The sequence below is a fragment of the Lepisma saccharinum genome, chromosome 26 (genome assembly GCF_977018435.1).
Source record: "Lepisma saccharinum chromosome 26, izLepSacc3.1, whole genome shotgun sequence".
NCBI classification, from domain to species: Eukaryota; Metazoa; Arthropoda; class Insecta; order Zygentoma; family Lepismatidae; genus Lepisma; species Lepisma saccharinum.
This window is the reverse complement of record NC_139254.1, coordinates 11208290-11221769: the sequence shown is the minus strand read 5'-3', so window position 1 is coordinate 11221769 and position 13480 is coordinate 11208290. Positions and strand designations below refer to the sequence as shown.

Here is a 13480-nt window from a genome sequence, read left to right as displayed (position 1 = left end):
GGTATAAATGTGTGTTTAAATTTATTCATCTGATTGCTTGCATCAGCTTGCATTCCATTGTTTTTCTGCTTCATAACCAATGTTTCTTGTAGGGATGGGACCGATTAATCGGTACTCTTATCGGTATCGGCTGATATAGGCATATCGGTTTTTCGGTAAAATTACCGATCCAATATATTGATAAATATCTGATAATTTAGTGCAAAATTCCGCCATTTTGTTGTAATTTTTATGGATAATCGCCATGCCCTACTTTCTAAAAAAGTTAATGTCTAAATATGCAACTTCTTTCGCACTGCAGTTGCCTTGAAACACACATTTATTAAGGAGGGCAATGAACATTTCAGGTTCTTCAAGGACCATTTCTAATTTTATATCGGATCGGTAGAATATCGGTTATCGGTATCCGTAAATTTTATATTGGTACTTTATCGGTATCGGCCAAAATTTCATATCGGCCCATCCTAGTTTCTTGGTTAATATTATGTGCTATCTTTTTCACATGCAGCCATCATGACAAAAACTTTGTTCATATTGTGTGTTGATTTGTTTGTACTAAGTGCATATATTTGGAAACATCTGGACTGAGGTGCAAGGGATAACCCCTTTTTGTAGACACCCCAATGCCAACCACTCTTCCATATAGTACACCCTGAACTGCATTTTGCAGGCTATTTAGGCTCTGGCATCTGTATTCCCCTGTGGGGCTTGTATTGTCCTGTTAATTTGTGTTTTCATCATTTTCATCATATCACCATTCATCCTCATCATCTTGATTAACCAAAGGTGGCAGAAAAGCAACGTAAAATAAATCAAATCATATCTGACGACCATGTTTGGCAAGCAATCTCCGATAAATACACCTATATGATTATGATTTGCACATCAAATATTGGCAAAGAGATTTGGTGCAAACTTGAAGGTGATATCTGTAAACTATCTTCTATCTTTATGTTTCTAATGCAAGCATTTATTTGTCCCTGGCACAGAGATTCATATTTCCACTGAGTAAATAAACTGTAAACAGGGTTAAAATATTTACAAATTGGTCTGGTCATACTTAAAAAGTTTGAGAATTTGTTTTGGCAGAAAGTTTGGAATTTGATACCCGATGGAGGTACACTGCTCGGTAGTTTGGATCCTGCTTTAAATTCTAAGTCCAGTTTCGATTAGTCTTTCTGTGTATAAAATTGACTTATACTCAAAAAGAGTGGAAACCCTGTGTAATACAGTTTATGTGGATATTGGATTTTCTCTGTCATATTTTCTGCTTCGTTCAGTACAAATTTCATTCTTCTAAATGAAAGTTAGATATTCTCTTACGAACATCCTGTATTACAAAGCATGTAAAATACATGTATAAAAGTGCATTACTAAATTCCTTGACCTGTACATATAAGCAACAATAATTCCATCTGCCAGACAACTTTTTTTCCCATTCATGCGTTTAGCGTTTATGTTTATGTATGTTTGAGCACGTGGATATAGTTTGGCAACGTGTGTACTAATTGCATTTTCACTGCGCACATTGTTTCTTTTTACCACTATCCATATTGGAAATTGTGTGTGAAATTATGAATCATTGTTTTAATGTTGTGTTGTTTACTTTCTAATTCTTTGTACAGGGATGACCGGAATTGGGTGTAAGGTCTAAACCTATCATTATACAGGCTGATTATCTTCCTAGGAACCACAAACATTCCTCAATAAGTTTTTAATTTTTGTATGGTTTCCTATGAATATTGACATGTTCTATATCAGGGTGTCTACCTGTCAAGAAATCAACGGGTAAGTTAAGAAAAAGTCAAGAAATTATGCTTTTGGTCAAGAATTTTTGAAATGTTTTTTGATTTTTTTTTTGCAGTATAGTGAATTTATATTGTTAGTCTACATACCTGCACTGGGATTTGATAAAATTGAATATTTGGAAATGTAAAATTGTATTGAGTTGTGGTTAAAATTTGTCCATTTTGCTTCTTAAGAATTACATTCTTGTATGCTTGGAGCTTTGTAAAAATATTAACAAAGCAATGTGGCCATTCCCCATCCAGGATGAAGTCTGAAACATTAATTTTTACATGCATTAATAATAATGAAAATAAATAATAAAATAATTAAACTCTTGTCACAGTGCAGCTTCAGTTTTCATCTTAACCGGCCTTGTGGTAGGGGTTTTTCATTGAATGAAAAATATATTTTCTTAATTTCCAACTATACCTAAGTAGGGTGTAAATAAATGTTAAGAAAAAGAAAGGAAAGGTCAAGAATTTTGGATTTGTTATTTTGGTAGACACCCTGTATATGGTATGAAACAATGTCTGTGTGTGTGTGTGGAGAATATGCCAGGCACTTTTGTATGCTAGTCTACAAATTGACAAAGACCTGTGCTATTGTGGGGTGTACAGTCACTCACAGTTCTGGGTTGTAATGATCTCATTGAAAGTCAATAGAGTTGTTACAACCCACAAGTGTCCTTGAGTGTACAAGGTGACCTTCTGGTAAGGCACCCAAAAGTCAACTTTACTTTCCCATTGTACACACCGGTAACTGCAAGTGAACAAAGCTTTGACGTCTGCACCCACAGCCAGAATAATTCTTTATGGGGTTGTGTTGCCCTGTGTTTGTTCTTCTGTGTGCTGAGTGTCCCTTTGTAACCTCAGCTTTTATCTAGGTAAGGAGATTTTGGTCCTCGAGAACAGTATAGTTTAGTTATTGTTAAGTAATGTATAAGTTTTAATCGTTAGGTAGTTTTAGACCTTCCCGATGGTGCAGTGGTAGCATCATCACCTTATAATGAAGGGGTCCTGTGTTTGATACCTGGTGGAGGCACATAGAGGTTCGGATCCCACTTTAAACTGTAGGTCCAGTCCTGATTAGCCTTTCTGTGCACAAAGTGGACTTGAAACTACCATTCATTTGGTAGTTTTTGCAGACATATTTTCTTTTCTTGTTAGGGCCATGTTTTCAATTTTGTTTTATTTAATTTGCTAATCTCCGTATTGTGTGATGGACAAAATAGCCTGTGTGCTAAAATGCCCATAATATAATTGTTCAACATGTGGTAATGTGACGTCTGTAATAGCAGCAACTACTTCTCGTATCATATCTTTTAGGGTGTCAATTGTTTACATCTTTTTCCTGTATACTTGTCCCTTAGGAAACCCTGCAAGAAATCAGGCGACACCAGATCTAGTGTCAACTGACTACATGTTTGTGACTCACGGGGACACTCTACACTGAGTCAAATGCCTGCCTGGATATCACATCCCAAGGTCACATGTACAGTCCATTTTCTAATGCTTCTGCTTTGATACACCCAGTCTTTGTCCATGTAAATTTTCAAGGGAACTATACAAAAATGTTATTGAGGAACCTTTGGATTTTTTAGCACAAGAGAATCACCCTGTACATAGGCAGCCTGCTCCACACAACAACTTGGCACATTGCATACCATTCACGGACCCCCATGTCAGTGGATAAGGATGTATACTCTATCCCCTGAATGGCCATGCATAGCAGGGGGGCAGGGGGTTGAGTGGGCAGAGCGAAGAAGTATACGCTGCTGCGAAGGCTGGTAACTGCAGTCACTTTCTGCCCCTCCACATAATCCTGTTCCCTCTCATGTGTTCATTGGTGGAGCCATCTCTAGTCACTACTTGTGCAGAGACGTGTTTACATTTGCTAGCTCCAGAGATATTAGACAAAGTTCTGATACCTGAGCCAAGAGGGTAGACAAAGTTCTGATACCTGAGACAAGAGTATAGACAAAGTTCTGATACCTGAGCCAAGAGTGTAGACAAAGTTCTGATACCTGAGACAAGAGTGTAGACAAAGTTCTGATACCTGAGACAAGAGTGTAGACAAAGTTCTGATACCTGAGCCAAGAGTGTAGACAAAGTTCTGATACCTGAGCCAAGAGTATAGACAAAGTTCTGATACCTGAGCCAAGAGTATAGACAAAGTTCTGATACCTGAGAAGAGTCTAGACAAAGTTCTGATACCTGAGCCAAGAGTGTAGACAAAGTTCTGATACCTGAGCCAAGAGTGTAGACAAAGTTCTGATACCTGAGACTAGAGTATAGACAAAGTTCTGATACCTGAGACGAGTATAGACAAAGTTCTGATACCTGAGACAAGAGTAGACAAAGTTCTGATACCTGAGACAAGAGTATAGACAAAGTTCTGATACCTGAGAAGAGTGTAGACAAAGTTCTGATACCTGAGCCAAGAGTGTAGACAAAGTTCTGATACCTGAGACAAGAGTATAGACAAAGTTCTCTGAGCACATGCTTTTAATTTCATTTTCCTATTACTTGTTACTTTTTGATTGCATCAGTGAAGGTAATGCTTTTGAGCTCCCCACTCATAGTGTCAATTTCTAGACCTCATTATCCATTCATCTCTTCTCAGTGTTGCCAGTCTGATTTTTTTCACGCAAATTATCTGATAATACTTTTTGTGTAACAGAATAGTCTTTTGGCAGGAATGTTAGCATTCTCTGAATATTTATAAGGGTGTGATTTCTAATCAAGGGCTCCCAGGTTTGATCCCTGGTGGAGACATAGTGGTTCGGATCTCACTTTAAACTCTATGTCCAACCCCAATTAGCCGATCTTAAAACAGACTTTGCAAATTGTTTGTCTTGTAATTTCAGGAAAATATATTCACAGATTGAACTTCTATTAACCCCTTCCCTGTGAAATTTTCTGAGTTTGCGTAGTAATATTTTTAAGTAGCTACTGCTTCAGCACAATTCATCCGAGTATCATGGTGCATACGTCTTTCTCTTCAGAATAGAACAGGCTTTCAAATGGTACCACGCACATGTGTACATCAAGTATGAGGAAAAGGAAATCGAGGATAATTCAAGAAATTTCCCTCTGAAAAATCCCTTTTGGTAACTTTGGGGCCCTGGATATAGGTATCTGATTATAATCTACCTTGAAAAATACTATTGTCTATACGTAATGCATCCGCCAAGTTTCATTGCAATATCTTCAATAGGTATCAGGGAAAACATATTTCGCAATACTGTTAGCTACTATTAGAAACTCACAAACTCGAAAACCAAAAATAAATCGCCAACAATTCAAATAACGCAACACAAAAAAAAATGTATATAAAGCAAATGACTAAACGCAACATGCAAACACACTCATGTTTGCACTTTGTCAGCATAACACAAAAACAGTTTACTTCCTCTGAACTTCTTCTTTGTTGGCACTGAAAATCGTGACTAAATAAAAGGTCGTTGTTTCTTGAATAGCAAGACATACGTTTCACCAACAAAAAACGTATTATTCCATTCAACACAGGTTACTTCAGTCAGAGATGTTCGCGATCGTAATATTACGCCCAACACAGAATAAGCTATAGTGACCAAGGACGTAATATTACGCCGAACACAGGGAACACTCCTTGATCTAGTCTTTGGTATTGTATAGTTTTATTCTATTGTGTCCAACATTGAGAGTGGACATTCTGCAGAAGTCACATTTAGTCTTTATACGTAAGTATTTAGTCTGTAACGTTACTATGAAGGGCTGGAACTAGTGGTGAGACCTGCAACAGATGTGCCAAGTTGAAAAAGGGACAACAGTAGCCAAAGTACTAAAACAAATAACACTGTAGGGACATGAAATTGTTTAGCAACAGTTGTAAGAATGATTTTACATATCTGCTCTAAATAACTTCAAACTGAATAAAAATGTGACATTTTAGTGTGTTGTGGAAATTTGTGTAAGAATACATTGATAAACTTATATTGTGGCAGAACAACTTGGAACCCTGTATTAATACAAATGGTCGAAATATGGTGGAAAATGTTGTTATGAAAATGACAACACTGCAAGGATAATGAACCGAGGGATTAATGAGCATAAGGTGGAGCACTGACATATGACTTAAAGTTGTTGATTGCAACCTTTTGGTTCCACTTACCATGGAAGGTTTGAATTAGAATCCTGGTCTGGGAATAGTTGTTCCATCATTCGTCCTGATCTACAAGACCAGGCTCCCAAAAGCTGCACAATAAAAATTCCAATCCTTTCCCTGCTGATATTTTCTGCAATTAAAGCAATCTTTTTGATGTAAACCAACACCTTTTGCAATGTGCTAAGTTGGTGTCTATTTCAGGTTGCCTGACACTGAGGAGTCAGATTCACAACGCATTTTTTTTTTACATTGATTTGTCTGGCCGATCCAATTTTGTTCACGTCTGTATTTGCACCAGCATTGTGTGTTTATTAATATATATATTTTCTTCAACTTAAATTAACTGTCAATTTGCCATTTCCCAGGACTGGAGCTCCCCGATCTTAGCAAACCACCACCAGGCTTTCCTCCTACGCCAGCCCCAGCAGTTGTGCCAAGTGTGATTCCTGAAGTTTGTCCTGACGAGCTGCTGCCAACCGTGCCATACTTCGAGTTGCCAGCAGGGCTCATGGTGCCCCTAATTAAGGTAGGGTATAGCAATGGATTCCACATATGTTGATTGGTTATAAGTAAGGAAGTGAAGTTTTTGTTTTATTTTTCCCTTTTTTTTCAATTTGGTGTTATTTTTTGCATTTTAGGGCAAAATTCAGTATTATTAATTCAAAATCAGTGTTATTTTTACATGCGTTTTTAAAGGTTCTGCTATGCTTTAGATTTTTGCATTGCTTTAGTTCTGGAAAATTGAGACAAAGTTTAGTTTTAATAACAAAAAAAATAATGCTTACCTTTGTAAGAAATTACCAAATTTGTTGCACTGGAAAACTATTTCATTTCTTCATTTATAGTTGGTAAAAAAAGAGACTTGGTAGTATATAAATAGTGGTCACTGAAATTAATAGAAGAAAGAAGAAAAAAAAAATTTCGCGGATAAAGTAAGTACTAGTTTCTCCATATTTCATTTCATCGGGTGCAGTCCACTAGCGCAAAGAAATGTAAAAGTGTGCGCTTGTGGTATATGAATGGTGGAATGAGCGCACAACATCCAATGCTGCATTGCCACATCTATGATTGTGTAATGGCTGGCCTGTGTAGAGGATCATTTAATTGCGTAAAAGTCAAATATCAAGAAGTATTACTATAGTACCAATTACATCTTCCTCTTTAGTGATCAACTGTGAGGTTAGGTTAGCTTCGACTATGTTTCTGGGGTCTGCTGGTGTCTCCCTCCTGCAGCGATGTATTGCCCATCTTATTATGAATTTAGCCATTCACATAATATATGATACATAATATGTCAACTTATAAAGACCCAGCCTTGAAAGGCAATAACAGTTGGCACAACATGGCAACATCACCATGTATTTTGTGCACTCGTGGTATACATTTTTAACCACAAGCGCATGCAGCCTTTTGTTAGGCATTCCCGGCCTACGGCCATCTCATCAGCCACTAAATATACAAGAAACTCTAAACTGCCAAACTGCAATAAATGAAGTATGACAATCTCTCTTGAATCAAACTTTCACCATCTAATCTAGAAATAACATAACTCATAGCACTTCAGGTGTCTCTTTGAACAGAAGTGTTATCCCAAGTTTATATTGCATATTTCACAGTGTTTTTCATGTTAAAGTGCAAAATTCGGTGTTATTCTGAAAAACTGCATTATTCGCATTATTTCACAATTCGGAAACAATGAAATTTTGCCTCCTTAAATTACCCAAAGACATTTTAAGCACTTGATTGGGTTTAAACAACTTTTCAGTGTTATTATTAAAAGAAAAAACTTCACGTTCCTAGTTATAAGTTGGGCTGATACCTGTGGTACTAGTATCAGAAAATATCGGCAAGATTTTATTTACTGATAACAGGCAATATTTTTCTGGCAATTTTGGTCTTTTGTGGGGTCCACAAATGCCATGAGACACTTTCAAGGATTCTAATTTTCATAGAAATTATGCAAAATTCTAAGGGTTCATTTATTTTGCTCCAATATTGCATGGAAAAACTATTTTGTGATTGCCAAAGAGGTATTTTAATATTCTGCTGTATTTCTTGTTTATTAGGAAGCAAAACTGTGATATATTAATGCGTATAATTTTAATGCAATACTTACACACTATTTTTTCATAATTGGGAAAAGAGAGACGCGGTAGTATATAAATATGAGAAACTAGTACTCACTTTTATCTGCGAAGCTGTTTTTTCTTTATCGAGTAATTTCAGTGGCCACTGCCACCATCCTCGTTGGAACTTGCTGTACTGTTGCTTGGCGTGCGTCTTTTGTTTGTAGTTCTCTGGCTGCCACTAGGTGCGCTGTTGTTAACTACAAACAAAAGACGCACACCAACCAACAGTACAGCAGCGGCGTATACTCTGGGTCATCTAGGTAATCGCAGATGACCCGGCTGTATTTCTCTTCTTTTTTTAAAAATATATATATATATAAATATACATTTCTTCGCAATATTCTTCCAAACCAATTTCGATGCATACATTTCTTTGCTTCCAGCGCGCGAATGCTTCCAACCGTTTGCCGCTGAATGTCCGCGAACCTTTCTCTAGCCGGTGGAATGACTTCAGGGAATCTCACCCTGATGTCATTCTTCCCACTTCCCTTACAACCCTTGGCGAGGAGGGAGGAGACAGGAAAGAGGGGGAGGAAACACTGCTTCTCAGGCACGGTGATTCCGTGCCCAGGGTAAGCTCCTTCTTGTGAGAGTCCACCGGTCGCACTCTCAACCTTCAGAACCTTTCCCGTTCCCTCCGCTGAACTAGGGAAAACATACCTGGTAGAATGCGAAGAACAGGAAAATTGAATAACATGGGCAAACCAATTCTACGCTAATTTTCACTTTACATTTGCTTCTGTCTTGCTGATTTCTGTTACTTGAACATAAATTGATCAAAAGGAAAAAGCTTAAATATTGAAGATGAAGCAAACTAAATTCAAAGCTTAAGCAATTAAAGCACCTATATGCATGGGCGTCCGGAAGGGGGAGCAAGGGGGGCCGTGGCCGCCCCCTGGAAAATTAAAGTCAACCAAAAATTATATATTTGTCACATATAATTTCATTTCAGCCACAATAATATGTGTTAATTATTGCATGAATATGATAAATTCAAATTTAAGCAATGATTTTTGAGGGAACAACACTATTATTGGGGAAAATGTACCTTGCTTGCCCCCTGGAAAAAAATGCCTTCCTTGCCCCTCCCTGGAAAAAATCCTGCGGACGTCCATGCCTATATGCTGACTCCCCCCCCATCCTTGTATTTACAAAAATAGTGATTGTTTCTCCTCTCTAATCTTCAAAAGCAGCGAGAATTTTTCTTTCACGGAACTGAATATTTTTTAGAGGGAAAGATATCAAAAATAAATTATATATATATATATATATATATATACATATATATATATTAGTTAATTTAAGTTGCTGTATTCGGCCTCTTTACATTAATAGTGATGAAGATGAACGAATTAAACATAAAACGAAAAAACACATCAGGCACGTAGCCAGGTGGAGGACTCGGGGGGGCTGAAACCCCCCTCCCCGAAATCCTACAAATATCTAATTTAAAAAGTGTATAGTGGTAATTAATTTTACTTCATTAGCAGGATTATACACCTTGCATAATACGTTGTAATAATCTGAGATTCATGTTCAGGACTTCTAACCCCACTGTTTCAACTTTATGTGGCGGCTGCTAATAAGGGATGATCCCCATCCCGAAATAAAATTCTGGCTTAGGCCTGCAATGATTCGAACTTTTAAAACCTGTCATTTCGAGTTCGGAAAGGGATTTTTTTTTTTTTTTTTTTTTTTATCATCATTCATAGGGAATTTCATTCTGAGCCAGGAACCCAACAACAGAAGTTTGGTGCGTGAAACTGAATGCGTGTAGTCGTTGGCTTCGTGCTGTGCTTCGTGTTTATTATTTATTTAGGTGTTAGTGTTTGTCGTGATAGTGCTGTGTTAAATGGTAATGGATGTGATACAAGATTTGCTGGTGAAACTTTTTGGAACAAGATCTTTTCAGGAGAAGTTGCATATTGTTAATACAGGTAGGCCAGTGTCATCGCTTGAACTTATTTCTACACACAAATACAAAAATCGGGAATATGTGAGGCATTTTCGCAAGCAAATTATGACAAAACACCATGGTTGACAGGAAGTACAAGTGTTAATAAGCTCTTTTTTGTTGGCCGTGCTTACTTTTCGGGGCTGAAAAGAATGTATGGACGCGTGGCGGATACTGTAATCTTTGAAACGCTTGTGCCAAACATGAAAAATCCAAAAGTCACATAACTTCCTTTGTTAAGCTGCAATCTTTCGCACAGACACGTATTGACGTGCAAGTGGACAAACATTGTGCTTTGGATGTGGTACAGCACAAGTAATCGGATCCTGGAGTAAGTTGAATTTTGCCCTTAAATTAATATTGCGGGTTTTTATTTCACTAGTGCACGTCTTTCATTTTATATTTCACAGGTTGTTTATTTATAGCTTTATCATACTGTCTTGTTTTATTATTTGAAATTCTACACGTATATTAAACTGCAATAACGAGAATTGATTGATTGTGGTCGTAGCAATAAGACAAACATTCCGACACAACATTCCTAAATCCAATATGGATCCTGACATAAATTGCATTGAAACTTTTGGAGTTTGAGGATCAAGGGTCGGAGATTACCCACTCGTTAGAACCAGCATACGCCACTGCAGTACAGCAAGTTCCAACAAGGGTGGTGGCAGTGCCCACTGAAATTAATTGAAAAAGAAAAAACAGCTTCGCGGATAAAAGTGAGTACTAGTTTCTCGTATTTATATTTTTTACACACTCATGTTAATCAATATTTTGAACAATTTTAATTATTACCATTTTCAAGCAACAGTATTGATGAGAATCATTAGGAGTATTGGCATTGGTTCAAAGAGATATTGACCCAGCCTTAGTTATAAGGTGATCGTTGTAATGATGGACAAAGAATGTAATATACAGGGTGTTTGACAAATCTCTGGTCGATTTTGACTCATGATGACTGACCTCTGTTGAAATTTTAGTGTAGCCAGTATCTATCTGAACCATTTTAAGTCACTTTTAACTTATGTAATTTTACTTTGTTGTTTTTTTTTCCTCCTGTCGGTACATTCCAATGTAAAGTGGCTACACACATATACGAGGGACATTCAAAAAATAATAATAATAATGGCTGTAAGACACCCAAATGTCAACCTCATTTCCATGTGTATCCCCTGGACCGCGTTTGTGAGACTAGGGAAACTCTGGCTTTTGGACTCGTACTCAGTGTAATCCTCTGTGGTACTCCTGTTGTATCATCCCTATATGTTTGTTATTGTCCCTTTATCCATCTCATCCTATTACCATTCGTCCTTCAGCCTCCCCGATGGTGCAGTGGTAGCGTCGTTGCCTTGTAATCAAGGAGTCCCGGGTTCGATTCCTGGTGGAGGCACATAGTGGTTCGGATCCCACTTTAAACTGTAGGTCCAGTCCCGATTAGCCTTACTGTGCATAAAGTGGACTTTAAACAATAAATCAAGAACAACAACCATTTGTCCTTCGTCATTCATTAGCCAAAAAATGACAGAAATCAAAGTAAAATAAATAAATCAAAAAATAACAGGACTGATCCTAGAGAAAGAGAACAACGGAGATAGCCCAATATGTGTTGTTGTGTGTTAATTATAGAACAGCATGTTGTGACATGTTAAAGTACTAATTCAGTTTCCCATTACAAGTCATCACCTAAATGCATGTAGGTTGTACCCAACAAGGATTTGAAACATAAGGGCAGCAGGTTTTGCATCAAACTCAAGAAGACAGCCAGGAAGTTTAGGGACGATGTTCTATTGCATACGTGAGTTGTTGAGTGGCACAAGAATTTCATGAGGGACAGGGCAGTGTGGAAGGCACACAGTGAAAAAGATGCCCTTCCACTGCTTTAACAGAGGTAAATGGCAACACTGTTGAGACAATGCTGAAAGAGGACTGTCAATTCACCATACAACAAACTTCGGATGCAATGTGGCTCTTGTGTGTGCGTGTGGCTGATGACCATTGCCAGAAACCTGTTGGGGGGGTACACTCAAAATCGAATGAAACGTCCCCCTTACGGTTATGCAACCCGGAATTTAATATCATCTAGTTTCGCCAGGAATAGCAGCTCGCGAGAAGCGTAGTGTTTCCAACTCTTGAATCTAGCCACAGATTCACGCAACCGGGTGGAGATCTTGCTTTCCTCTTGATTTGATTTTAACGGACAAGAAGTTTATTTTGAGAATGTCTCTGGTAATAATAACAAGTGTTATTAACATTTATGCTTGAGTTTTTTATTATTCTTTTACCACTTCCGAACGAATATGTGAAGATTTTTTTTTTTTCATTTTGCAATAATGCTTTCGGCATTTTTCCTTCAGTTATTCTTTTTGTTTTTAAATTTTTGGCGACATCTGATTTGGAAAAAGTTCCACGAAGTTTGTTTTAAGTGTAAATGCATCTGGACATACAGTGTAGAGTGGGATTCGAACAACAAATATGAGCTTCCGTCGTGAATCGAACCAGCGCTCCTTTCATTATGTTTTCTTTCCACGTTTATTAAAATTTGCTTCCTTCAGCCTACTTCCGATTGTCGTATATTTCAATTCGTATTCCCGTTTTTTTTCATTTGCATTGTTCGAGCCGTGATAACTTTCTCTCTTTATCTGGTTATTCGAATACTTTTATACTTAATTTTTTTTTCCTTTTCTCGATTTTCCCTTCGCACTCATTACAGATTTCGGTATCGTGCTTTTCCATATTTTCAGTAATTTAATTCTTTGACTATTTTTAATTTGCCCTTAGTCCGAATCAAGAAAATATGTTAGGAAATGTTTCCCGTGTAAATCTTATTGTATGGTGGTGTAAAATTGATGCCAGCTTTTTCTTGCGATAATGGTTTTGAAAGTGCAAGGGTCTCATTTATTAACCATGGTGGGAAGTGGGGGGGGGGGGCGGAGGGGTGCCAGAAACCTTCCAGTCGGAATATGCCTGAAACGAAAAGTATAGATCGACCACAACGAAAAAAATCCTTGGGACGAAAAGTACCCGCGCAGATCTCCCTTCTTCCCTTCAGCTCGGGCCATAAGGAAGCATGGTCCACTCTCCCCCGCCCCTCCTCGCGGGAGTACGGTGCACAGGAGTCGTGGGTCTGCGCAGGTTGTTTTGCTTGTGGTTCCACTCTTCCATCAGCAGGTGGGTGCTGAGAAGGCTATGCTATCTGCGAGTGAGGGGCAGGGGGTGACAAGCAACACTGCCACAGCGAGTCGCTGTAAATGATTTCATTGTCTGTGCTGGGTGAAATCGGTTCTTGGTGCTCCTACACTTTTCCGATACATTTCTGCCAGCCTTTCTAGCGAAGCGAGGTCATATGTTCCAGATTCGAACTCTGGTCAAGCATGAATGTATCACTGAGTTTGTCCCGTCACAATTTTATAAATTGATAATTCATCCGTATTATCGCGATTAACTCAAGAGGCAGAAG

The 13480-nt window shown here is 38.0% G+C and overlaps 1 protein-coding gene across 9 annotated transcripts in view; it reads left to right on the top strand.

The window, feature by feature from the left end:
• scaf6 (SR-related CTD associated factor 6) overlaps positions 1–13480 on the top strand; it is a 112743-nt gene that overhangs the window by 72431 nt on the left and 26832 nt on the right. For all 9 annotated transcript variants that reach the window (XM_083112776.1, XM_083112769.1, XM_083112775.1 and 6 more), the window contains one exon: positions 6300–6460. In XM_083112776.1, the coding sequence (XP_082968902.1) occupies positions 6300–6460 (161 nt within the window). The remainder of the gene's footprint in view (positions 1–6299; positions 6461–13480) is intronic.